The sequence below is a fragment of the Hesperophylax consimilis genome, chromosome 25 (genome assembly GCF_061612785.1).
Source record: "Hesperophylax consimilis isolate HC1 chromosome 25, BYU_Hcon_1.0, whole genome shotgun sequence".
NCBI lineage: Eukaryota > Metazoa > Arthropoda > Insecta > Trichoptera > Limnephilidae > Hesperophylax > Hesperophylax consimilis.
Window position 1 is genome coordinate 12,345,865 of NC_142860.1, and position 26,445 is coordinate 12,372,309.

Genomic DNA, 26,445 nt, shown 5'->3' on the forward strand with positions numbered 1-26,445 from the left:
CTACTACCCATACAGAAGTGGTATTTTACTACCCATACATAAGTGATATTTTACTACCCATACATGTGTAGTAAAATTGATATTTTAGTATTTTTTTAAGAAATATGTAGTTGCCGCAAATAAAGTCTCTCTTTAACGTTCACAAACATGAGGAGAGGCTTCTTAGTTTCTTTTGAATTGCCCTGTTAAAAATAATGATTAAATATGAACGCACCTAAGGTTGCCAGACTCCATGAAAGCCTTGAGCACTGAATCGTTGAAACCGTTGAGCTGACCCGCGCTGAGGAATCGGAGGTTAGGGATCCTTGTCAGCATGTCGATGAGGCACTCGGTGGACAGGTCCGTGCCTGTGATGTCCAACTCCTGAACAGAAGACTTATCCCACTCCACCTGCATCAGGTGCTCCGATTGGAGATCTGGAATAGGTGTTACAAAGTAATGATTATAACTTATTTGACTAACAACCCTCAAGTATTTTTCTTTAGATTTCCCAAATTGAATTTGTAATTAATAGAATCGCTAATTCCGTTATCAACACTTTTTAATGCTAACCAATCAATAACCCCTTGAATACCAGCGAGTCATTAAGCGCAGAATTCATACACTGAGCCTGTTCGACGCAGAAATACACAGGCGGATCCGTATGTGAATTCTGCGCTTTAGTCTAGTTGTCGTCAAACATTCGAACACATCGGTAGTGCGCCCGTGTGATTTTTTTACTTATCTAGGTTAACCTTTCCGGGAGTAAGTTAAGTAATGCTGGCCGTGCTCTGGGGAGTGAGTTTTTTTTACATATAAAAAAATATATATTTTTTGATTAAATTTTATGATAGTATGCAAAATAAATAACAGCCGATATCTCTGTCGATAATGATGTAAAATGTTTAAAATTGTTGTAAAGTTACATGAATATGCCCATATATGGCAATACGATGCATATTTAGAGAATATGTATCGAATATGAATATGCGACCCCTGTCGTCCATAGCCGTCCATACTCCTTTGGCGAAAGTGTGTACCGTCGTTCATTAGCGTCCATACTCCCGGAAAGGTTAAGAACTAAGTATACATAGCACATATTTAAAATTTCAGATTTTTCCATTTTTCCCATCCATTGTTTTCCCGCATTAATCGTTTTATTCGACAGGTCCCTTTAAAAACGATAAATAGGGATTTCACTGTATAATACATATATTTTTTTATAACATTTTAATGTCTCTTTAGAGCAGAGGTTCCCAAAATTTTTTGCCCCGTAGACCACTTGCCAATTTTTTTTTTTTTTTCCGTAGACCCCCGCCTGCCAAATATTGAATTTTTCTAAACCTATTAACGTCCCATGTGAAAATCATTCATTTTTTTCGTAAAAAGATTCCCTTCCCTTGCCTGTTCAACAACCGGGTGGCGGTATATCTTCATATTGTGCAGACAGGGGCACCCTTGTGAGAAAAACCAAATGAAAAATTTACACCATTTATTTTTTTATTTTTTTGAAAATGGAGCAGTATAAGCAACGGGAATTTCTTTCTGTAGCTGGCCCTACAGAACTGCCCCTTAAGTTCTTTGTTAGCGCTTATTCCGATCAGTTCTTCTTGTCATATGATATCTGATTCATCAACATTCCATTTCCACAATCAAAATGTCCTCAAACTTAGTTTTGAAGTCTGTGTGAAGTACATCTAAATGTTGAACATAATTATTACCCTGGACATTTTTAAAAAACAAGTTGGGGAACTAGGAAAATTCGCAGCTTCCAATGTGCAAAGTTTTGGTTCAATATATTAATTCTGACGAGAAAAAGAACGTAGACTCTATTTATATACCTCAATAAACAACTTTACGATATATAAAACTACAAATATCAAATAAGTAATTTCTCAGTCTATTATATTTGTGTTAGGTGTATTGTGTCATTTACGGAACTCCTAAATGTTGACTTAAGGTAAATGGGTGTCTGCTCGTATGTACACCCATTTGAATCTCGTGGACCCCCAAATTTTTTTCTCGCTAACATAGACCCCCAGCATGCCGATATCGACCCCTGGGGGTCCATATAGACCACTTTGGGAACCTCTGCTTTAGAGAAAAGAAAAATTTCTCTGAATACAAGTAGCTTTCCTGGGGAAACTACACTTCCTTCTTCATCCTCATCACCTTCATGTTCCGACTACCTTCAGTCTCACAACATACCCCAATGCGGCTTGCCATAGTCTCACTGGCTCTCACTGGTGTGCGGTATGTATTCACATTTAACAAAATGAATGAGTGAAATAAATGCTTACTTGTGCCATTCATCAGGAGACACCGCAGTCTCCTCGATCTCTGGAAGAGAGTCTTCATGGTGGAGCCAGTCACCTTGTTGCAGTAGTTAACTGCCAGACACTCCAACTGAAATATACATAGAAAGTTGTGAAGCAACCATCGATCAGGTATTATCTAGATAAACCAAATATTATTGTGAAAAATCATAGTTTGGAAAAAAATACAGAGATAAATATTCTCTATATCTATATAAATAAAAAATTTAATTTTCGTTGTTCAAAATCTATAATCTCATAAAGTTCTTCATCGATTGCTTTGAAATTTTGAAAAGTTGCATTCAATATGCAACCCCCCACCCCCACTTCAACACAAATATATTATGTTCACCCATTGTTTTGTAATGTTAAGTTAAGATATTTTGCCCTGAGGAAGGAACAGTTGTTCTGAAACCGGTCAGCTAGTATAAACAAATCTAGTGGTTTAAATAAAGTGTAATGTATGGTAAAAAGTTGGGTATTCAAACGATAGATGGCACCAGCCATAAAGCTTACTCCAGAGTCCGACAGATGTCGCTAGTGTGTAGCAATTGCCTGTGGAGTATCCTTGTCAGACTTCAAGCTTGTAGAAACAGAGAATTACCAACCCTCGGGTAGTTAACAGTATAGCTAAATCCAGACTTAATTTATTGTAACGTAAATACACGCAATTAAGAGTAAAGAACCTTTTACTTAATCAAGAGTTCCCAACACACACTAAATCTGCTAGTAAGCAGAGATATAACATGGATTAATTTATTTATTATGGATATTTTAGTTTTATTGTATTTAGTTTTATTGTAGTAATTTTAGTATTGTAATATTGGTTTAAGAAAACATTTATCAAAAAGAAAGTGCATTATCTTGCAGTCGATAAATCGGAAGAAGCATTGCTTTTTATCTTTTGTTGGTCTGCACCACGGAGGAAGGAAGGGAGAGGAAGTGAACATTTCCTACGAGACTTTTATCGCTAACTTCAGGGATGAAGGGGATTGAATTTCAAATTGACACACCCATTCATCGCGGTACATTTGGCAAGTGTTATTCAAATTAGCATATTAAGATGGCTCTAATTAACACATGAAAATAATTTTAACTTTGAATAAAACTGGTGGTGAAATACAACAAACGAAATAAACAAAAACCTAATTTATTAAATAATTTTTTCCAAGCCAGGCGAGAGTAAAAGGGATGGAGCAATCCAACCTTCTATGGAAAGGATTAAGAACCCTCAGACACGGTTAAGTACCTCGGAGTCATCATAGATGCCTAACTGAGCTGGAAAAACCAGGTGGGAACTGTAGGCAGGAAGGCATGTACTCTAACGTGGGCAACTAAGCGAATCTGCGGCAGAACGTGGGGACTCAAACCTAAAACGATGCAATGGCTGTATACAGCCGTTGTAAAACCAAGAATCATGCATGCAGCCTTGGTCTGGTGGAGGAGAACAACACTCAAAACAGTGATGGCCACACTCAACCACATACAGGGACTTACATGCAGAGGAATCACAGGAGCCATGCGAACCAACCCAATACTAGCCATGGGAGTGCTGCTGAATCTACCCACACTAAACTTAGAAAGAGAGGGGGCGGCAATGGCGGCAGCCTATAGGTTACAATGGAAAAGTCAATGGAGAGGTGAGCCCAAAAACAGTCACACGGAGATTGGAACAAGACTGAGGGGGATTAGTCTAACAGCTGGAATGAGGCAGGACGGCAAACAAGCTGAATACTTGTTCAGACAGCAGTTTAGAGTGACGTACCCCACAAGGGAGGAATGGGACACGGTTCCAGGTCCTACCCACAAACAGGAACTAATCTGGTTCACAGATGGGTCCAAGATGGAGGAGAGAATAGGGGCCGGGGTCTATTTACAGGGTTCTAAGAGGGAACTTAGTATACCTTTAGGAACACATTGTACTGTATTTCAAGCTGAGATGGAGGCCATCTTAGCAGGAGAACATACACACAACTGTATTGAATTATGTACCAAAGGAGCAAATTTGTGCACTGAAGCATACAAACTATTGAACCAGGAGAATTTCATTCCAAATTTTAAATGTTTCTCTGCTGAAAAACACATGTTTTTTTGTTTTAAATTTACATTAACTCCACACAGGAAAATAATTTCCCTCAGGGTCTATGTCATGTTTGTGGAGGGTCTTTTGAGGAGAAGAAGGAGTGAACATGGATCTTGAAGAGACCCATATTGTAGGAGGGAGGAAACACAGAGGCTGGCAAATCACTCCACAGCCGAGCAGTTGAACTCAAGAATGAGTCGTAGAAATGACCCGTTCTTATATGACAAATGTCAACCATGTACAAATTTGTGATTGGCGTATTTCCCGCCTTCCCAACATTTATTGTATTTTTCGTGTGTATAGTAAATGAACCCAGTCTGTTAATATACACACGTCCCAGTTTAACCAATATCAAAAAGAGTTAAAAGTCTGTCCCACGATGTAAAATACAAATTATTGTAAAGCTACTGTGGTAGAATAATATATAAACGAACCTGGATACAGTTGGAGCTGAAGGCGTCTATGTGAGAATCGTCCACAAAGTTGATTCCGTACAAGTTGATGACTCTTAGGTTGGGAGTGGCAGATTTCAGCTTGTGGACATTGATGACTTCGTAGATTTCCTCTTCTTCTTCTTCAATCTTTTCATACGTTCCTGAAATACAGGATAATCATTCAATTTAGCTGATTATTATTTAACTCTCTACACAACTATACAAGAATGCTTCAAATTCTACAAGATAAAATCAATATATATTATAACAGTACATGTGTGGTTATCTTAGCGTACAAAATAAAAGTCTCGTTTAACTCCGATACAGCGTTTATTATTGAATTAAAAAATCGTTTCACAAATCACAATAACAACGCGTTACTATGCGAAATAATACTATGGAATGCAGGCGATATCTAGGTCAAGGTTTCTAGCGCGGAGGTAGTTGGCTGAATACTGAATACTAACTCCTCGCTGCGTCGGGCTTATGTATACAGTCCGGCCGACGGCAACAGTAGGTAGGCGAGATCGCAGGTAAAACGGAGACACTCGCTCAGTCTGTCTGACGGCCGGCATAGTCCAGTGGTAACGCATTGGACTGCCATTCTGAAGCTCGCGGGTTCGAACCCGGCGTGCGCAAATAAATTTTATTTGATTGATTTGTGTTATTTCACAATTAATTAATTAAAATAATATATAGTATATTTGCGGCACGTTCCAGAGTGGAAGATACTACCAGTATCGCCCTGGTGTAAGACCACCATTCAGAATTGAAACATTGCTCCAAATGGCTTTAGCCGTGTTTAGTGACTAGATCTGAATAGCCAGGTACTTCCCCACCTTCCTCTTTCCCTTCCCCACTTACCTTCAGCCACACAACATCCCCCAATTGGGGATGCCATAGTCTCACTGGCTCCAGACGGGAGCAGTTGGGACTCTTGTGAGGTATTCACTATAAAAAAAAAAATTTAAAAAAAAATCCTACTGGAACTTTCGGTGGCGCTGCTATTACGCATAGGCGATAGGCTAGAACCTTCTAGTGAGTTGGCGTAATGTGCCAGACCAACTCGCAACGTATTGTCGTAGGTAGCTCTAGACGTCGCGAGTAGGTAGTCACTCGCGAGTAGATAAGTAGGTCGAGTTGTTTACTATTAGTGAGACAATCTGGATTATTCTAATAATGTGCGTGCTGCTAAAATTCAGAAACGAGTCCCGGTACGATCAAGGGAGTTATATGGTGTGGTAGCCCTCTATCCCCCATCCATGAAGAAGCTTCCTGTTTTTACCAGAAGGGCGTGCTTTTGAAGATATAAGGGCTGGAAGTCCTTAACATTCGAGAGTATTCGAAAGCATTCCACAACATTCGAAAACAACCCGGGACATTCTGGGATATTGTGAAATGTTCGGAAACAGTCTGGAACATTCGGAAATATCTTAATATATAAAAATTCAGCCGATTATGTTTATGCTCGCATAACTCGAAAGTAGTCGACCGACATCGGTGAAAATTTAAAAGTTTGTTCTTATTAGTGCCAGGAGTGCTTAGAGATGTTTCAATAGTAGAAGATGAGGATGCCCGAAGAATACTTAATGCAATATATTATCTTCACCGTAATGAGATACGGAGTCGAATTAAGGTCGATGTAATGTTGTTTTTTAACAGTAACATTGTGGTATACAGTAGTGAATGGTGGAAGAAGTCAGAGGCGCCCGAGAAAGACATTAGCATCGATTAGAAGCATCGCGGGGAATCCACTAGTTATAAATAAACAAAAGAATATTGATTATTCCAATTTGACAGTTCTTAGCAGGAGCCACAATCTTGCGAATTCTGATGGGATAAAAAGACAGTATTCAACACGGCAAACATCTTGAACCGGATTGTAACAAACAAATTGCAAATGGTCGAGTTAAAACAGGACTTGGCTACGCTCATTCATTAACATAATTTATATTTCATCTTACCGATAAGGTGTAAGATCTCTAGGCCGTTGATAAAGTTGTATATCTTCCTCATGAAGCCCTCCATGAAGATGACCTCGGACAGACAGATGCATAGGTACTTCAGTTTGGTGGGGAAGGCCTGCATCTCCGAGAAGTCATGGAGCTGCATGGCTGGAAATTTAACAAGGTAATGTCATATACAAAAAAAATCACTGTGTACCTCTCATAAATGCCGTTGACATTTTTACCGTTGCACAATCGATAAACTTTTCATCACCTCGTTCTTATTCTTTTAAAATTATGAATTAATTTAATTTAGGGTTTTTCTTCTGTTAGGCTTACAATATTAAACTTTGCCGCTACGCGCACCTGTTGTGTGCAAATAAAAAGTGTCTTCAAGTGAGCATATATTTCAGCATTCGAATTCAGCGGCTGTACACTACGTAGTGACAAATAAGCAGTTAAGGGAACCAAAAAATAGTTTGCATTAAAATATTTTTATTTGAAATAGTTTGAAGATGATGATGGTGTAACAATAATGGTGACCGGATAAATCATCACAATGATAATTCATAACATCTTTAAAAAGTTATATAAAGTGATGAAACAAAAACTTTATTAACTGGGTTAAGTAGGTTAGGTTAGGTTAGGTTAAAAAAAAAATTTCATCATTCCTAATGACTTTATATCATTTTTTAAAAGTGTGTTGAATTGTCACTGTGTTGAGTTATCATGGAACCAACAATAATATTATATGGTAATATGTGTGAGCGGCGCTAAGGTGAAGCATGATTTTTTGTTATGCATCACTGTTTATAATATTATGGTCATATTCAACTTCTTATTATTAATTTATGTGTTTCAACATAATTCAGAAGAATCAATGAACTTTTTATGATAAGCAATTCATAAATCTGTCAAGAAATAAGAGAGTTATAGCAGTTTAAAAAATTGAGTTATGATTGTCAAAAAGAGTGCCGTGTACAAGCGATATTTTATGTACATCAAGAGCACGGTGAAAAGGAACTAACTAACCTTAAGGTTTCTGAATGTCGACAAATGCAAACTATAGAACATATCTCCGAACAATTTTGCAATCTTGTTGCAGAGCAGTAGATTTTATTTTATTTTTATTTAGGCTTTTATAAATATAATAATGCCCCCTTCGCCAATTTACAGGAGTTACATTTTTACTGAATTGAGTGACTTCCGATGCTATTTACTGGCTGAATAACCTCAGCATGTAACTATGACCTCCATCAGCTCACCTCCACCATATGATGAAGAATAACTAACCACTAAATGTCAAAATGTTATACAGGGTCTATCGGCAAGTACCCGACAAACTTTAACCAGTTATTCCTCAGCACATTTGGAGTAAAAAATGTTATGGGCGCTTTGCTATCCGGTAACATTTTTTTTCCATTAAAAACAAAAAATAAATAAAAAAATCCACACTCCGTCACTGTCATTTGCATTGTTTCTCGTGTTCAACAGCTGTTATTAGCAAGTGTCAAAAAGTGTCCTCGCTCTTTCGTACACACTAAATAATAATAGTTAATAATGAGACGAATGGTGCCGTGCCATTTCGTTGTGATTGTAAAAGCGCGCCAATGTAGGTATGTACGTACATTATTCAACGAAACTCGAACAAAATATTGCCAGATGGGTTTTCAAACTTTGACAAAGGAAAAAACATTGGTGACATGTGGTGAAAATATGAATATGTAATACATTTTTTATTAAAAAAAAAATGTTACCGGACAGCAAAGTGCCCATAACATTATTTACTCCAAATGTGCTAAGGAATAGCTGGTTAAAGTTTTTTCGGTTACGTGCCGATACACCCTGTATATATAATAATTGTTGTATGTAATATGACAGTCAAAGGGATATTTCTATTTCTTCAATAATAATTGTAAAAACACTAGGTGGCATTATCTTTGTTTATAAGGACTGAAAAGATAAATCAATTATTCAATAAATAAAATGATACTTTTGTTAACGCCAACACGCAGACAATATCATACTTGATAAAGTGGCATTTTTATTTTTGTCTTAAATAACCTAGTACAGGTAATATTCAAAGACAAGTTAAATGTATAAGGTCGAAACTTCAATTGCAGTGCTTCGTACCATGTGTGGGCAAAATTCTTTAGCACTGCAAATGCAGGGGTCCGGCCTCTAGGGGTTAAACCAATATTTTAATAAAAATTATGTATGCTGTGCATATTTCAGTACTAAAGGTTCCTAGATATATAATATATTTTATTTATAAGTTTACTTTCTATTCTGATGAAGGAACCTTTGGTTCTGAAACATGCAGATTATTTTTATTAAAATAGTGATTTAAAAAGATAACTATTTTCATTTAAGTCACAAATATCAACCTGATACATGTTGGGCACGAGTTTGGTATGTTTCCTGACTATGCATTGGTGCCGAAGGTGTCAATGACGCTAGTTCCTCGGAACATTTTCCATTGTAAACCCGGTAGAACAAGGACAGCATACCTACCTGACGCCTGTCCTCTAAATATTGCAATCCCTTTGTTAAGACAGAGGAATCTATCAAACAGATCACCCGTTTCTCCACAGAATCAAGGAATTTTTTCATGTATTTTGGGACTTCAGACTCAGTGGCACACTTGCGATTTATACAGGGTTAGCAGTTGTGTATTATTAAAGTATCTGCGAGCCCTGTACAGTACGCCCAGCTTCTAAGGGGGTAAATTGACACTGGCCTCGATGGAGCCCCCATGCCTGAACTGGTCACTTAGAGTTACACTGAGCATGTTTGGAAGATTGCTTCCATTGAAGGAGACTAGATTGTCATTTCGATCCCTTTTTGCTCGTAGTCATGGTGGAAATGAAGATTTGAGCTAAAAATAAGAGCGAAAAAGCTGTATGGCTTACTGAGCTCACCGTTCGATAATTTTTACAGCTTCACCACACAGATTTGTGCTTATTTAGCTGTAATACCTTTGTAAGATTTAATAATTATGCAGAGGCAGCTTCATACTTTAAAATGGATTCACTGAGTGTACGGAGGCATCATAAGGATGCACTATTCCTGTATAAAATAGTCAACAATAATATTCAATGCCCAGAGTTGCTAAATAAGATTCAATTCAATGTACCTGCGCGTTCAACACGCTCTTATGTCCTGTTCAGGGTGGATCGGTGCAAAATGAACTCTTAAGCAGAATTTTTGCCTGAACAGACTATGCAATAACTACAATAGCGTATTATCCAAGGTGGATATTTTCAGTTGCGAACTTACCGAATACAATAAAAGAATATTTCTCTGATGGTTTGTGAATAATTTTATGTCTCTATTCTATTGTGTATATTTCTATTATGATTTGATTTATATCTACAACCTCTCTCAACGGCTATAAATGTATTGATAAATGTTTTGTTTTCTAAATTTTTCATTTTATATAATCTTTTGTTTTGTATAAATTTTTGATTTCATATTCCTTTCTTACAAATTTAAATGACTTATTCCTTATTATGCTGTCTCAGTAGAGGTAAAGTCACAAGGAGGAAATCCATAATTGGTTTTATAGTACTAAAATAAATGTAAACTGTCGATTTCCCGAAAATTAATGAATAAATAAATACAAGTAATAACATAATAGTTTTACCTGTACTGAAGTCAAGCAGCATGTGAGTCAGGTTGGGGCACTTATTGGCCAGTTCGTGCAGCACGGTGTGAGTGATAAGCTCAATACCCAGCTCGATGTAGCGGAGAGACGGCCCGAAACGGATGGAGATGAGGGCCAGCAGAGATTCCAATGATCCTACAAAGTAATTCAATGAAATATTAGTGCATATAAATATCTTCAGAGCAACTAAGAAATCTTCACTGGTTAAAGTGTCCTGAAAGAATTCAGTTAAATCATCGATATATCGAGTGTAATATGTCAGTGAGTTCAAGCTTTGCTGTAGGCTATTTAATGCCTACGCCTCTCCAACCTAAACTGGGCACTGTGGATTTCAGAAAATACCCATGACAATCAACTATTAGAAAAATATCATCAATTTACGGCCTTCGCGGTCGAGGGGTAAGGCTCTGGAATAGCAATCCAGAGGGTTCAAATTCCGGCGTGCGCAAGTAAATTTTATTTGATTATTATGTGTTATTTCACGATTAAATCATTATAAACAATAAAGGTATATTTGCGGCCCGTTACAAGGTGGAAGATACTCTCAGTATCCCCCTGGTGTAAGATCACTATTCAGTATTGAAACGTTGCTTGAAATGGCTTTAGCCGTGTTTGGTGACTATATCTGAATATCCAGGTACTTTACAACATACCCCCATTGGAAAGCAGATCTCACTAGCTCCAAACGGTTGGGAGCAGTTGGGACTCTTGTGTGGTATTTACATTAAAATTTTTTTTAACTTTAACTATCGAAGGTTGATATACATGGCTATTTTATGCACATATTGCAGCTACGTGTGTAATTAGGTCTGAATTTTTAACGTACACTATTCATTTGAATTTTTGTGTCCAGATGGTTCACTTTCTCAAGGAGTACAAGTTTTATAGAATCTTTATTATGGGGGGAATTTTCAATTATAGTTCAGCTAACATTTTTTTTATTAAATATTTGGGGATCTGGTGAGGAGACACGAAATGAAAGATGTTGTGAAGGTCAGAGTGTTTATTTGATGAGTCAGGTAGCCGTGATGAGAGTGGACGTAGGACAGATGTAGTATTCTCCAGATGCAGGCGGTGATAGCAGGTCAAGCGCGGGTCTGTGAGTCGACGCCGGGCGCTGGTGACCGGACTCGTTGACTGTCAGGCACTGGCGATCTTGGCAATCAGTACTCCAGTGCTGACGGGAAGGCCGAAGGTGCGGTGGACCTTGTAGGCGGTTGAACGGGAACTGAGTAGACCAGTGAGGATGCTGCGTGTCCTCGTGGTGGTCATGGTGAGTGGATGAAGCGCTGGTCAGAGACGCTGGAACCAGGGCGCTGTAATCCATGTAGCGTTGGCCAGGGACGGCGATCTGGGCCAAAGCGCTATGATGATGTCCCGATGGAGTCCATGAGCAGAGCCGGGAAGAATGTCCTTCACGCAAGTGAGGTGCGCGGATTATCACTCGTTGAGCACCTTGTTAACTGATGGCGGATTGATGACTGACTGACTTCTTCATGCTGTAGCTTTTAAAAGGTGAAGAAGCTTCTGGAACAATTTGGTTGCTATGTAGAATTTTCCAAACAAATAAATAAAAGAACATCCAAGAAGTTTGTTTGGAACAATCGAGACTTCTAGAATTTCGTTCGAATGAAGTAGTTGCGTACCACTACAAATATACAAACACATTACAATAATTTACAAATGTAGATACTTCGAGGCTGATTGTGAAAAAGTGATATTTTACTAACAAAACTGCCCAACTCAATTGAGAAATTATTTCTCGTGTTTGAAATTGAAATTAAAATTCTTGCAAATCAGCGTGGAGAGTTTTCAGAAGGTACTATTATTAAATGTACGATTGAAGGTACGATAGTTCGCGTGAGCCCATTATGTTACCTCCCAGTTCACCTCATTACTTTGAGTTTGTTTCCAGGTTCTGCCAGGGGTCCCGGTATCCCTGTGTATGGATCCCCCGGATGATCCAGTAGCAGTAAGGGTTTACCCAACCCATAGACATATGAATATTAGTAGACCTGCCCTAAGTGATTAAAAGCGTATTATCCCCACTCCCCATACCAGTTCCATTGGAGCCGGCTGTGTTCGCGTATGGCCTCAAGTGAAATTTGAAAACGTGACGTCATCAAACGGACTGCAATCTTTAGAGCACAGGCGTCAGGTAGGTATGCTGTCCTTGTTCTATCGGTATTACAATGGAAGATGCTCTGAGGAACTAGCGTCATTGATCCCTTCGGCACCGGTGCGTAGTCGGGATACACGCCAAACGCGCGCCCAACATTTGTACACAGTTGACACTTGTCACATGAGAACGGGTCGCTTCTACGATTCGTTCTTAAGTTCAACAGCTCGGCTGTGGAACGAACTGCCGGCCTCTGTGTTTCCTCCCTCCTACAACATGGGACTCTTCAAGACCCATGTTCACTCCTTCCTCTCCACAAAAAGACCCTCCACACAGCATCCCCAAAGATGACATAGGCCCTGAGGGAAATTATTTTCTTCAGGGCCTCCTGTGTGGAGTAAATATAAAAAAAAAAATAAAAAAAAAAAATCATTCTTGTGCGAACTATGGTCGAGGCATCATCGGTTCATTTTACGAAATAACACGGCAAAATGTTGACTTGTACTATGAAAACTTGTAAAAATAGATGTGAAAAAGAGAATAAACCCAATTGTCGTATTACACTCCATATATAAGCATTATTTTACTTTATTTTAAGCATATTCACATCGTATAATATGAATCAGTTGTTACTATCACATCGAGAAACGTCTGGACGCGAAACTCAAAGCTGGTTGGTTGCTGGGAAGTAAATTATGAACATTTATAAAAGTGTCTTAACTAAATACTTAAACGAAATATTCGACTCTGAAAATAGAACCGAATTTTTTTGCCGAATTTGGACTTCGCAAATTTGTTCATAACGTGGCGAGTAATTTGCGCTCCCATGTAAAAATGTCTATTCATTCAAAAGCAGATTTTACTTTTAAGAAGTGAATGGTGATATTATAATGCGAGATGCCTATTTACTGTCAGATTGATTTATTGACGAATCACAGTCAGCTTCACTCCCTTCGTTCTTCAACAGTTAATTTTACCCCTCGCCATTATCTTCTCGTCTATTAATTCCTATGTCTGTGACCCAACCTAAGTTCCTCTTTGTTTAGGTTCCCTGCAGGCCCCACAAGGGAAGAGTCCACCGAGGTGGCCTCAGCTCTCCTTTCCAACCTCCCTAGGTTCCTCAAAGGCAACTTTTTTTGTTTCAATGGTCAATTGTGGTCCCACGAGCATCTAAGTAAATACAGGGTTTTCCAATAAGAGGTGTTATTTTGATATTCAATCGTAAAAGATCAATGGTTTCGTTGCTTGTGTGGCACGTAGCGCCGTCTTTTTTAAAGTAAACGTTGTCCAGATTAATACCATTCAATTCCGGCCATAAAAAAACATTAATCATCTCTCGATAGCGATCCATTCACCACCAAACAGTCACACGTTGAGGATAGAGAGGCTTTTCAACAATAACTCTTGGGTTTTCCGAGCCCCAGATGCGACAATTTTGCTTGTTGACGAAGCCACCGAGGTGGAAATGGGCCTCATCACTCAAGATGATTTGCATTTGATTCACTCAAGTGAATTTTAATAATTTCAATGATTTGTTGAAGCGTGTATCGTTCCATTTTTATTAATAACGTAGTTTCTACTTGTCAAATGTCAAAAATGATAGCTTCAAAAGTAACATCTACCGAAATAGCGGGCTATTCAAAATAACACCTCTTATTGGAAAACCCTGTAGAAGGTCCACCCCAGTTAAGCCCCGGGTGCTGAGGAAAGGTATAAAGACTCAGAGATGCGACCCCGTATGTCGGAGGCATCGTTCGTGACACTGTTCCCCAGGGTTATTCAGCATGAGCATGGTAGCTCACACCTTGGCTTGGGATGGCTATTGCAGGTCGAGTTTCCACTCCCTGCGTTACGGGTTCGCCACACTCCCTACGCCACTTTGTTAGTACTAGAATTACATCATTTTTTTTATACTAGTACATACTATTGTGGAATTTTTGTGAACATTAAATTTATATGCACGGAATTTAAGTGTTATAGCCCCCAGATGTTGGCATCATAATAAGATTATATTTTGTAAAAAATGGAATGGCTTATAAAAAGGAACACATAAAAAGTTCTATTGAATTTTGCTATTTTTATATATTATAGGATATTTAGTGATAAATATATGGTTAGTAATAAAACCCACCGACATGCAGTCCTGATATCTCCGGCCGCAAGCTGACGTGTTTCCATAGGCGAGTGTCGTAGGCAATGACGCGCCATTTCTTGCAAACCCGTGCCATGCGACATATCTCTCGGTGGGTGATATAGCTGAATATGTTGAGCAGGACTTTGTCAGGCAGTTTCTCTATGGTCTGCAACAGAAACATTTGACTTGTCATAGTTTGTAAAATAAGAGTTTCTTATTGTTTTATATTAGAAATCGATGAGAAGCAAAATCCATGTCAAGAGTCAGAATACTATGTACGAGACGGTGTATGAATGTGAATGAGGCAAGGAGTGTGTGCAAAGAACGAGTTGTTTGGCTGTTCGTCCTCTCTGCCTACCCCTGCGGAAAAAAAGGCGTAATGGTTAGTTAGTTTAGAAATTGACTGTTCAAAATTGAAGATTGGATTTGATGACCTGTAACAAGGTTAGGATCCAATTATTGCAAAAAAATGGGGTGGGTAGTATGTACTGTAGTGTAGAGGCAATAAAGTTACTTTTTGCATGAAAACATCATACATCACCAGATATAATTTTTAAGATCTAAACAACGACGCATAAATAACTCTGGAATCATATATTATCAGACCCCTTCTCCGCTCTACGATCAAGCGCACTAACAATCAATTGTCTTCACTTGGCGCCACAACCATTGGGCAACGAGATATATTTAAATATTTGACAACACCAAAAGCGTTTTATCACTAACTCTGGGGGGACCTTAGTACTGGAGCCTTTTTAAAAATGTTTTAACGTTAAAAAAACAGTTTTCACAACTTAAAACAACATTAAGTTCTTAGCTACATGACATCTTTTTTTAAATATCTGTCTTACAGTTTTATATAAAGAAGGGCGAATTTTGTTACATTATTTTTACAAATAAACTTATATGGTTTGTGTAAGTGTTTGTTTCAGAGAAATCAACAGAATTCAAATTATTATTTTTTATTGCAATTCGGATGTCAATGTTGCAAAATACAGCAAACATTTTATGGTAAATATTTACCTACGACTACCGTTTTTACTACTACAAAAAATTGCCCCTTTAATAACGCCTGCTCGCGTCCCCTTTAGAGTTATATCCCAGTTTTCAAGTAGTTTGTGGGCTACGCTAGGTTTGTATAGACTGGTTTGTGATTTAATTCTACCTAATCCAACCTAACCTAACATGTACAGAATATTTTCTCAAACGGTAGTCGTAGGTAAATAATTACCCATTTTATTTTGCAAACTGATAAAACTATCAGTGTCAATAAAAATTAAGAAGTCTTGCGTTAATATTTTATAATGTTGGAGTTGTTGAGAATATTGTGTTACATTTTGATTAGATACTTGTGAACCTTTTAAAGGGTTCTTTAAAACGGTTTTTGTGTTTCTGTTCATTGCCAATAATAATTTTATATAATTACGAAATGAAATTTAAAAAAATCGTTGCTAAATAGTTCACCAACCGCCGCATTTTTAACAGGCACATATTATGAAAATTAAGCTTCGTTTCAACTTAATTACTTCAAGAAATGGAGATTTACATCGGGGTAGATGGTAACAGATGCATTATAATTAAATTTTGATTCAAAATTCACCCTATAAAATGATCCCTTTGCCGCAATTTTGGACTTTTTCGTATGGAATGACACTTTCCAATGTTTCGTAATAATTAATCTAAATAATTAACCCAATAACCTATTTTGAGCATGTAAATAGTCGTTTCTTGAAGTAATTCTTGAAACATACTGTAATTTAGATAATCTGTACCTAAAAGCGCGGCGGTTAGGAAATAATTACCGATTTGTTTAAAGTTTTCCAATATGTATGTTACATATACTTTGGAAGACAATGAAAAATCAAAAAATAAATTTTGTTCAGATTTTGAAAATGACACACAAGTATATTATTATATCCATTAGAAGTGTCACTCCATAAATAAATCACTCACTGTCACTCTCATGAATTCAAAATTATCAGATGTGTCACATATCAGGTTGATCAACATTAAAGAAATACATAAACAATTATTTCCATTTCCGCATAGCCTGCAATGGCAATAAATTATTTTTTTAATAAGGGATTTTAAGGTAGGTACCAGATTTGGCCTAAATTTCTGAAAATATCAATATTAACCACAGACATAGATACTAACTCTATTTTGTTTCATGTTTTATATCTCACCGTATCAGCAAATGGACTTTTCATTACGCCATCGACCAAGTACATTTGGGAGGCCTCTAGGGTCATTTGCCCCCAAATATCTCCGGATATATCCATGTTTATGGTGCGATATTACGAGTATGATCACAAACAAATGATTTTTTAGGAAAAAATAATCACAAATTTAGTTTTCCGTGGCACGCGTATACGAAATTCGTAGAAACTGGAAACTCGGTGGTCTCGAGTTATTTTGGGAAGCTACAGTTTTAGCATTAAGATAGGCGCTCGTCATTCTACATTCACTACGATACGATCGATCTATTTTTTTAGGTAGGTACTAATTTACTGAGTGAAAATTGTTGTTTTACAATCTACCTTTATCTAAGATAGAAAACAATTGAACGTATTTTTCTATGTATCTTTTGAAAAAAATCAATTCAATTGCATACAATATAGTCGAATTATACACTATACAGTATCATGTGGACAAGAATCATGAAAATTCAACATAGCGTATCGAAAGTAGCTTTAATTTTCCAATCTCAAATATATTTATTATACTGATGTAGTAAGTAAGTATGAACAAATAACATAATGTTCGAAAATTATAAAATATTATTTTATAAAGTAATTACCTACTTATCTAATAGAACCCAATGCTGGATTCCCACCTTATCTATTATAGTATGGTTTATTTCATAGAACGAAAATTGAAGTCAATTCAACTTTGCGTTTATATTTTATATGAAATAAATCATAACATAGGTGATATGGGAACGCGCCACAATGAACGCAGACGATTTTATTTGGTGAATAATATACCTAACTCAGAATCATTTGACTGTACAACACAGCGAAGGAAATGGGATAAAAATAAACATTCAGGCCGTGTACTGTTGTGTTCTGAATAAACTCAAACATTGGGCGTGCGCCCGCGGCATTAAAAATGTGGGACGTTAGGTTGGTACTTAAAATAAGTACTTAACTTAGGTACCTACCAAGGTTCATAGACGTACCTACACATTCATAAAAATAGGGAAAATGCCTACACAAAAATGAACATTGCATTGCAATGTGTACCTTTTTCACAGTCTAGAAAAGTCCTTGTTCATATTAAGTGTAGTTCATTAAAAAATAAAGATGGATAGAAGTAGTTTTTTTTTCTGGAATTAAAATGTAATTTTAAGAATGTGTGTATGTATAATTTTAGCAAAAAAAAAATGGCAGTAACATGTAAAAAAATTTATTGTGACTATATACTTTATTACAAATATGAGTTAGGTATGTATATTGCACTGAAAAGGTTGATTCCAAAATACAAAACAATATATTTTTACGAATCTTGGGTAACTCCGAGGATGAATTCAAAATTATCTCTGGTAAAGATCCAATGTTCGAAATAAGTTTTGAAAATAATTTGAGATTTCACCGCCGAGTGGCGGCAGTGGCGCCATTCTTAACGTAACTCGGAAAGCAAACAATGATGCTTTGATTTTCATTCCATGTTTACAATGATTTTAACGGCCAATTTAATTCGGATTCAATATAGTTCTTGATGAATATATTCAGTGATGAATTCAAAGAGATTATAACCGATTAATGACAGAATTTCTTGGAAATAAAATAGTAGCTGGCGGAAAACAGTATATATTTTCTTTGAACGTGCAGACCTTTTTTTGTAAAGCACAGCTGCTGTGCGGTTCCATCAATTGATTTCTAGATCGATGACTAGAACCCGGATCTATGTCGCAAAACCAGGGCCTTGTCTTTAAAGATAAACATAATTAATTAGGTGAACGAATAAAGGGGCGATAGGAAACACTGAAGGTAGAGGGGGCCGAGGACGCCCGGGAAATACACTGCACGAATAAGTAAACCAAATACTTCGTCGTGCTAAGAGTCAGAATGACAGAAGAATAGGTCCAACCTCTCTGCATAGTGAATACCCCTACTAAAAAATACACCTTGTCCCCAAAAGTTGTGTTTTTTGTTGTTGTTTAGATGGCATACTGGGTGTAAAAAAAAAATATATGATATTACATTTAAAGAGTTAAAAACAAGAACAAGGGGTGTTTTTTTTGTTTAGATGGCATACTGGGTTAAAAAATCAAAATTTGATATTACATTGAAATTTAAAAATTGATCCACCCCATGTTTGGTCATTTTCGTTGAAAAAATTTTTCCTTTTTTATTGTAAAAATATTGACCTCCTAACATGAAATAAACTTTACACTTGTAAGTTTCTGGTAAAATTGAATTAAACGCTTTTAAGATATTGATGTTAAATTAAGTTATTAGAGAGTGACTAATGAGTTATACATGCAATGAGAAATCGGCATAAAATACAAAAGATTTCTTAGTTGTGGTTTAACCTTCTTTGGTACATATTAATTGTGTCAACTTCATTCGAACGCTAGGTTTTATTTTTAAAGAAATTAATATTATTACAGAAAATTAGATTTACTATTCTAATATGGACACGGAGTTTATAAATATACTTTTGTTAGATAATCAATTAACAATATAATTATAACATAAAAATTCTAAAAAACAATGCACTTTTTTGGTGATTTTTTTTAGACAGCATACTGGGTATTTAAAAAAAATCAATATGACATTAAAAGAGTTAAGAATCGGACCAGTACATTATGTAGTCATTTTGATTACAAATGACCTCCCCTCTCACCCACTTCGTTTGATCCGTAGCTTAAGGCACCGTAGTAAGCGTTCAAATATGGTTTGAAAGGAAGATATGTAAATACGAATGTTAGAGGGAGCTAATATGAAAAAAAACATAATAATTAAGCGAAAATTGTGAAAATATTTAATAAAACACGACTCATTTGAAATAGAGCAAAAATCTCTCGACAAATTTTGATTACAAAAACACATATTATGGAACTGGCTACAATCCTTTTAATATTTAATTTTTTATATTTCACTTTTTTTGTTATAACTATGGAAAAATCGATTTTATATTTTAATTTTTATTGTTTCTCTGTGTAACCAACTCCACTGTATTGTTTTAGTATTATATAACTTTACAATTGAAAAGTCCTCCACAACACAGGTGAACTCCTACCGTGGAGGACAATATACTATACCATTGTAATACAAATATATTTAAGAATAAATAAAAAAATGCTTTTGTTGCATTTAAAGACACACTGTGATTTTTTCATGCCTATAACATATTATTTAAATAACAGAACAAAACGTGTTTTATTTTGTGATTTTTATTCTATCTAGTGAATTTCATATAATTAACGTTTCGGCATAACAAATATATAGATATTATCTTAAAAATAGCATTTTTTTGAAACTTAAAAACTAAAATAGTTAGCGAGAAACTTACTATAAATCGGTAGAAATTGGGTTGTTGTACAGGGATTTATTTTGCACCGATGGAACCGGTTACATGAAAACTAACACATTGAAAATTCAAGATACCTTTAAAAAGTTATGTAAAGTCTTTGAATGATGAAAAACTAACCTACACACCTAACTTACGTAACCCATTTAACCTAGTTTTTGTTTCATCACTTTTCATGAATTGACTTGTGTTGAATTGTCACTGTGTTAAGTTGTCCGGTTACCGATGGAACCCTAACTTATTCCCAATATTATTTCCTGTGGCGATTACACCGACTGCTAAGTTAATAATAATAATAAATTCTTTATTCCAGGATGTGAGGAGGTGAGTGCAATCCCACACATCCCATAGAGAGTATAAGTACAGATAATATTTACATCATAGGAAAATATATTCAACATAAAAATGAGATTGCAGCAGAGAAGCACCGGAATCCATCGGATCTAAGATTGTGGGAGCAAGTATCTTTCTCCAATGGTCTTCAATGCTCGATCCTGAAGTCAGACGGGATTCTATGATAAGAATATTTCTGGAATGGTTTATCTTTCACCTCAGTCCTGCAATTCTGGTTCTTAATAGAGCTGTAAATCCTGGAAGCCCAGCTACACTACTCGCGAAGTTGATCGAAGTTGACCGAATACGATAGTGTGGGCACGAACTTCACTTCGCTTCGGGCAACTTCGCTTCGCTTCGCCCGACTTCCGATTGTTGTCGGTAAATTTATCAACGACCGTCAATACGGATTCCGGCGGAACCGCTCGTGCGGTGATCTTCTCGCGTATGTGACGCATGTTTGGGGGCGGTGCCTGGAACGTCACGGTGAGACCCAAACGGTCGCACTAGACATATCCAAGGCCTTTGACCGGGTCTGGCACCGAGGACTTGTCAACAAATTGCATTCTTACGGACTTCCCGCATCCCTGTGTACGTGGATTGCTGACTTTTTAAGGGATAGGTCGATTCAGGCGGTTGCTGACGGTTTCACCTCTTCCTCGCACTCCATAAATGCTGGCGTCCCACAGGGATCGGTTCTGTCTCCGACTTTGTTTTTGTTGCACATCAATGACCTTTTGACATGTGCACCGATTCATTGTTACGCGGATGACAGTACAGTTCATGATAGCTTTTTGTTTGACAAGCCCCCAAAGGGCACACAAACTCCAACGGCTCGGAGGGCTTTGAAGCAGAGAATGGACGGTTATCTCGAGAGTATTTCCTCCTGGGGTAAAAATAATCTCGTCGAATTTAATGTTTCAAAGACCCAATCCTGTCTGATTACGTCTAAAAGGGATCCAAATGATAATCTAGTCTCCTTCAACGGAAGCAATCTTCCGAACAGGCCTTCCATTGATATGCTTGGTGTAACTATAAGTGACCAGCTCAGGTACGGGGGCTCCATCGAAGCTAGAGTAAAGTTGGCCTCTCAGAAGCTGGGCGTACTGTACAGGGCCCGCAGATACTTTAATAGTACACAACTGCTCACCCTGTACAAATCGCAAGTGCGCCCTACTGTCGAATTTGGCAGCCATCTCTGGTCTGGAGCCCCAAAATACCTGAAAAAAACCCTTGACTCTGTGCAGAAACGGGCGGTCCGTTTGATAGATTCCCCAATCTTAACAAGCGGACTGCAATCTTTAGAGCACAGGCGTCAGGTAGGTATGCTGTCCTTGTTCTATCGGTATTACAATGGAAGATGCTCTGAGGAACTAGCGTCATTGATCCCTTCGGCACCGGTGCGTAGTCGGGATACACGCCAAACGCGCGCCCAACATTTGTACACAGTTGACACTTGTCACATGAGAACGGGTCGCTTCTATGATTCGTTCTTAAGTTCAACAGCTCGGCTGTGGAACGAACTGCCGGCCTCTGTGTTTCCTCCCTCCTACAACATGGGACTCTTCAAGACCCATGTTCACTCCTTCCTCTCCACAAAAAGACCCTCCACACAGCATCCCCAAAGATGACATAGGCCCTGAGGGAAATTATTTTCTTCAGGGCCTCCTGTGTGGAGTAAATATAAAAAAAAAAAAAAAAAAATGCGCCCGAGTCAAAGGACGGGAAGCGTTACTCGCGAAGTTGCACGAGTGTGTGGGCACGCACTTCGAACTTCGGCTAACTTCGTCGAGGACTTCGTCGAAGCGTCGAAGCGAGTAGTGTAGCTGACACTTGGAACTCACCCTTCTGTAAATATTGAGGAAGAACTGCAGTGCCTGGGAAGTCCGAACATCAATCGGTATGCGTTGTTATATTGCACACGAAGCCTTTCCATTGTTCTTTTTTTAAGTATGTTACACGTTGTCTTTAACTTTTACACATCATTCATACTTACCTACATTTGTGTAGAGATAGTTCGTAAGAATCGTAAGATTTCCCGTCAACCATCAATGTTTATTTTGGTAAAAATAATAGTCATCATTTCCTTGAGAAATTTGAACCCCGTTCAGAATGCCAAAGACCCGAAATTTTATATTTCGTTCGATAATGAATTTTCTATTTCCGATTTGGCATGCGAAATAATCTCTTAACAGAACGTGAAATAAAACGCACGGAGAGCTTTCTCGCTTTCGGAGCTGAAACAGATCGTTTCCTTAAATACGAATGCGTCTGAAAGCATTTTGGAAATTGCATACATAAATTTCAGTGACACCGTTCGATTACATTTCGTGTAAACATCAAAACATCTAATAATATTATTGTTGATAGTTAAATTTCATCCTGCCATGTTTCTTGGCGATGGGTAATGGAATAGATGACGACAAGATGATTTATTCAAATTCATTTTGCTTATTTATTTATTAATTCGCGTTCGCATGAACTTCGCCCACGCAGTGTCATAATCAGCTGTTGATGCAGCGCCATTTTACTCCCGTCCGGCGTCTGTGCCGTTACTGCATGCACTGTGCCGGTAGGTGTGAATAGACCAAGGTATAAAATTAAATATATGACGAACGTCAAAATTTATAGCTTGGTTTTGATAAATGGTAATGATAAATAATGTCGATTTTATTCAAAATCACGTTTATTATGAAAAATGGCCATACACGTTCCATCTGCACCTATGGCAGATCATATTCTGCTAAATAGGTGATAGTGGTGATAATTTGATGCGTTGGCAACACAAGCCAATAAAATTACCCGCATTGTTTACTTACACGAAAGTGATTATAAATTCCGGTCTGATTGTTATAACAAAAAAATTACAATTCTTCACGGGTTTTCTTACGAACAAACCACACCATATTACAACAACACTGAATCCTCGATATATTGTTATAACCTCATTTTACCAAGCACCGATTGTATTTTTTACACACCTGACAAGAACTCTTCGATTATAAAATCAGCAAATGCCTGATCAAACGCCATGTTCACAAATGAGTCTACTACCAGAAATTTATAACTGAACTCAAAAAGTGAGAATAGTTTCCCTTGAGTTTCGTCTACAGATGACTCCGCAAATCGAATTTTAAGTTGCGTTCAAAACACAAAACTGGTTTAAGCTTAAGAGTAATTCTACACAAGAATCCACGAGCTTAACCCTTAAATGCACGATTTATTTATTTTTCTGGAAAAAAAATATTTTGTAGATATTTACATGCATATGCAAGGAAATATAAAGAATTTTATTTTTTTGTAATTTTTTAATGATATTTGATTTTAAAAAAATGTTGCAGGTTTACAACACCATTTATTTAATAAAAATTAATATGAATAATTTACGTATGTAAAAAAAATAAAAAACCTAAAATAAATTCTCAAAACTAATAAGTGTACCGAAAATATAAGAGTTATTACATATAAGTATTGTATTATTGTACCTACTTACCTAAGAAAATCAAAATAATAACAGCAAAACAAAACTGTAATTCTAACCTCCAACCAATTTTCGAGAATCTTCACTTTGTTAAAGAAAAAGTGACATTTGACATTCGCGAAAGAAAAAAAAGGTGATGCTATTCGATAAAATATATTACCGTGAACTTGATAATTCTAAAACGGCATGCATTAAGTATACACCAAAGAGTTAAAGGTGGTTTGAACGGTATGTTGCAGTTTTGCAACAGTATGCATTTAAGGGTTAAATAATCGTTTTGCAGAAACAATAAAAATAACTGTTGCATTAAAAGCTGTTGATTCTTAAATAATAATAAAAAAAAACTCTGGTGTAACTAATAATTTGGCCATCCACTGTGTAAGGTAAATGGTCTATAAAATTATAAACTATGATTAGTTATATCTCATGCACCGATGAAATTTAACTATGCACGTAATTGAATGTATAAAACGCTCATTTTAATATTAACATATTGGCGTAATTAGTAAAAATGTTATTCATGTTTAATTATCCATCCTTAGTTTAACCTTTTTTAATTTTTCCTTTATATTTTTTTTTGTTTTAAATGTACAATTTATTTTTATATTTTTTATTGAGCACTCATTTTCTAAACACAAGCCCCAGTTTACAATAGGACAGTATACATATAATATTGCACAAAAGTGTATACGGCAAAATCTGTTTATTGTGTAATTATGTCAAAAATACTACTAATTACAGAAAAAATAGAAGAACATAGAACCTACATTTTTTATTTATTTTGATTAACAGAGTGATACACATGAATAAATAATGCATATTGATAGTAAGATAAAATAATAATAAGTAAGTGTACAGCAGACAGAGGGTTAACAATATACATATATTTTTAACACTGATACAATATTATACCACCCAACCAAATTAGTTAGAGGTAAAGGGTATTTTAAGTTTCTTCTAAAAAATTTCTTTTTCTTTCAGCGTGTATTTCTTTGGAGAGTTTGTTAAAACATTTAAAGGCTGCGTGTGTAATGGTGTTGTGCCGTTGTTGTATTGCGTAAAGGAATTATTATTTGTCCCGTGGTTCAAGGTCTGGTGCTCAGTGACTCTATTATTAGCTTATCTTTGTGGATCTGAAGAAATGCATTTTTTGATGGATTCTATTTAATTCTAAAACTTTAAATTCTTGTAATAATTCACGAGCCGAAAAATCTGAAGGTTTTTTTAGAATTATTTTAATGAGTCTTCTTTGGACTACATCCCCTGGGGCTATGTTGGTTTTATATGCTCCTTCCCCGCCTATTATTCCGTATTGTAGAATTTATTGGGCTATTGTAAAAGTATCATAGGTTTAGTAGCATAGGTTTTTGATGAACATATATTAGTTTAAGGTAAATGTATTCAATTTTAAGTATTCTTTTAAAAGTTTGTGAAATGTGTTTTTTTCCATTTAATGTGTTGATCTATTATTATGCCTAAATATTTAATGTAAATTTTTGTCAGTATTGAGCATTTTAGTGAGTTGCGATCGTCAGAATAATTTTTACAAGAGTTATGAATAGTAATTTTCGAATTTATTGTTGAAAGGTTTTTGTCCGTTGGCGTAAATGTTATGTAGTAAGTTTTACCTAGTTTAAGGATAGGTAATTGTCATCCAACCATCTTTCAACCTGTTTATTTCTACATTCGCGCTTCAATATGCTTCTTCGCTGGTTTTTTTTGTATGGCTCGTCGGCGAAAGATATTATTTTTCCACTTTTCGGACTCGATAGCTTTTCATTTACATAAATGGTAACAATATTGGACCTATGATTCTTCCTTGGGGGATTCCAAATTCTGAATGTATGGGTTCGCTCAATACATTATTAATGTTTCCTGTTGGTTTCGTTTAAAAATATTGTTTCAAATATTTTTGCTATGTTTGATACAATAAATATGGCACGGTGGTTTGAGATGTCGGTTGCCTTTCCTGATTTGAATATCGGATTTATTATTGTATTTTTATGTTTTTAGGAAAATTTCTTGACGTATGCTATTATTAATGATGTGTGTTAGCTTCGGTAATAAATGCCTAATTTATTTTAATACATCAACTGTGATGTGATCGAAACCAGAGCTTGCGGATACTCGTAAGTTCATTATTATGTTTTCTATTTCTACTTGTGTGCATTTTTCATATTTTCCAAACACATTTGGGCAAGTTTGTGCGGATGTAGCTGTAGTATTTTTAGAAGTAGTTGTTAAAAATGTTAGCAATTTTAGATGGTTCTTTTGTTGTCTCTATTATTTCGTTGTTATGTGTTATTTTATTTATTTTTATTACCTTTGCCAATGATGATGTTGATTGTAGCCCAGCCTTTTTATTATCTTTACCACTTTCCTCAATTTTTTCTTAAAATGATTTTCTTTTGTTTTT

The 26,445-nt window shown here is 36.4% G+C and overlaps 1 protein-coding gene across 2 annotated transcripts in view; it reads right to left on the bottom strand.

Annotated features, from left to right (window-relative positions):
• Window positions 1-26,445, bottom strand: part of FipoQ (F-box/LRR-repeat protein FipoQ) — a 49,721-nt gene that overhangs the window by 5,297 nt on the left and 17,979 nt on the right. Inside the window, exons 1-7 of one of the 2 annotated variants that reach the window (XM_089647029.1) lie at window positions 16,864-17,050; window positions 14,675-14,843; window positions 10,404-10,559; window positions 6,776-6,925; window positions 4,812-4,972; window positions 2,280-2,385; window positions 215-416 (exon numbers count right to left, since the gene is read on the bottom strand). In XM_089647029.1, coding sequence (XP_089503155.1) covers window positions 215-416; window positions 2,280-2,385; window positions 4,812-4,972; window positions 6,776-6,925; window positions 10,404-10,559; window positions 14,675-14,843; window positions 16,864-16,959 — 1,040 coding nt within the window. In that variant the 5' untranslated portion in view covers window positions 16,960-17,050. Of the gene's footprint in view, window positions 1-214; window positions 417-2,279; window positions 2,386-4,811; window positions 4,973-6,775; window positions 6,926-10,403; window positions 10,560-14,674; window positions 14,844-16,863; window positions 17,051-26,445 lie in introns of those variants that run through there. The other variant, XM_089647030.1, reaches the window with a different exon arrangement.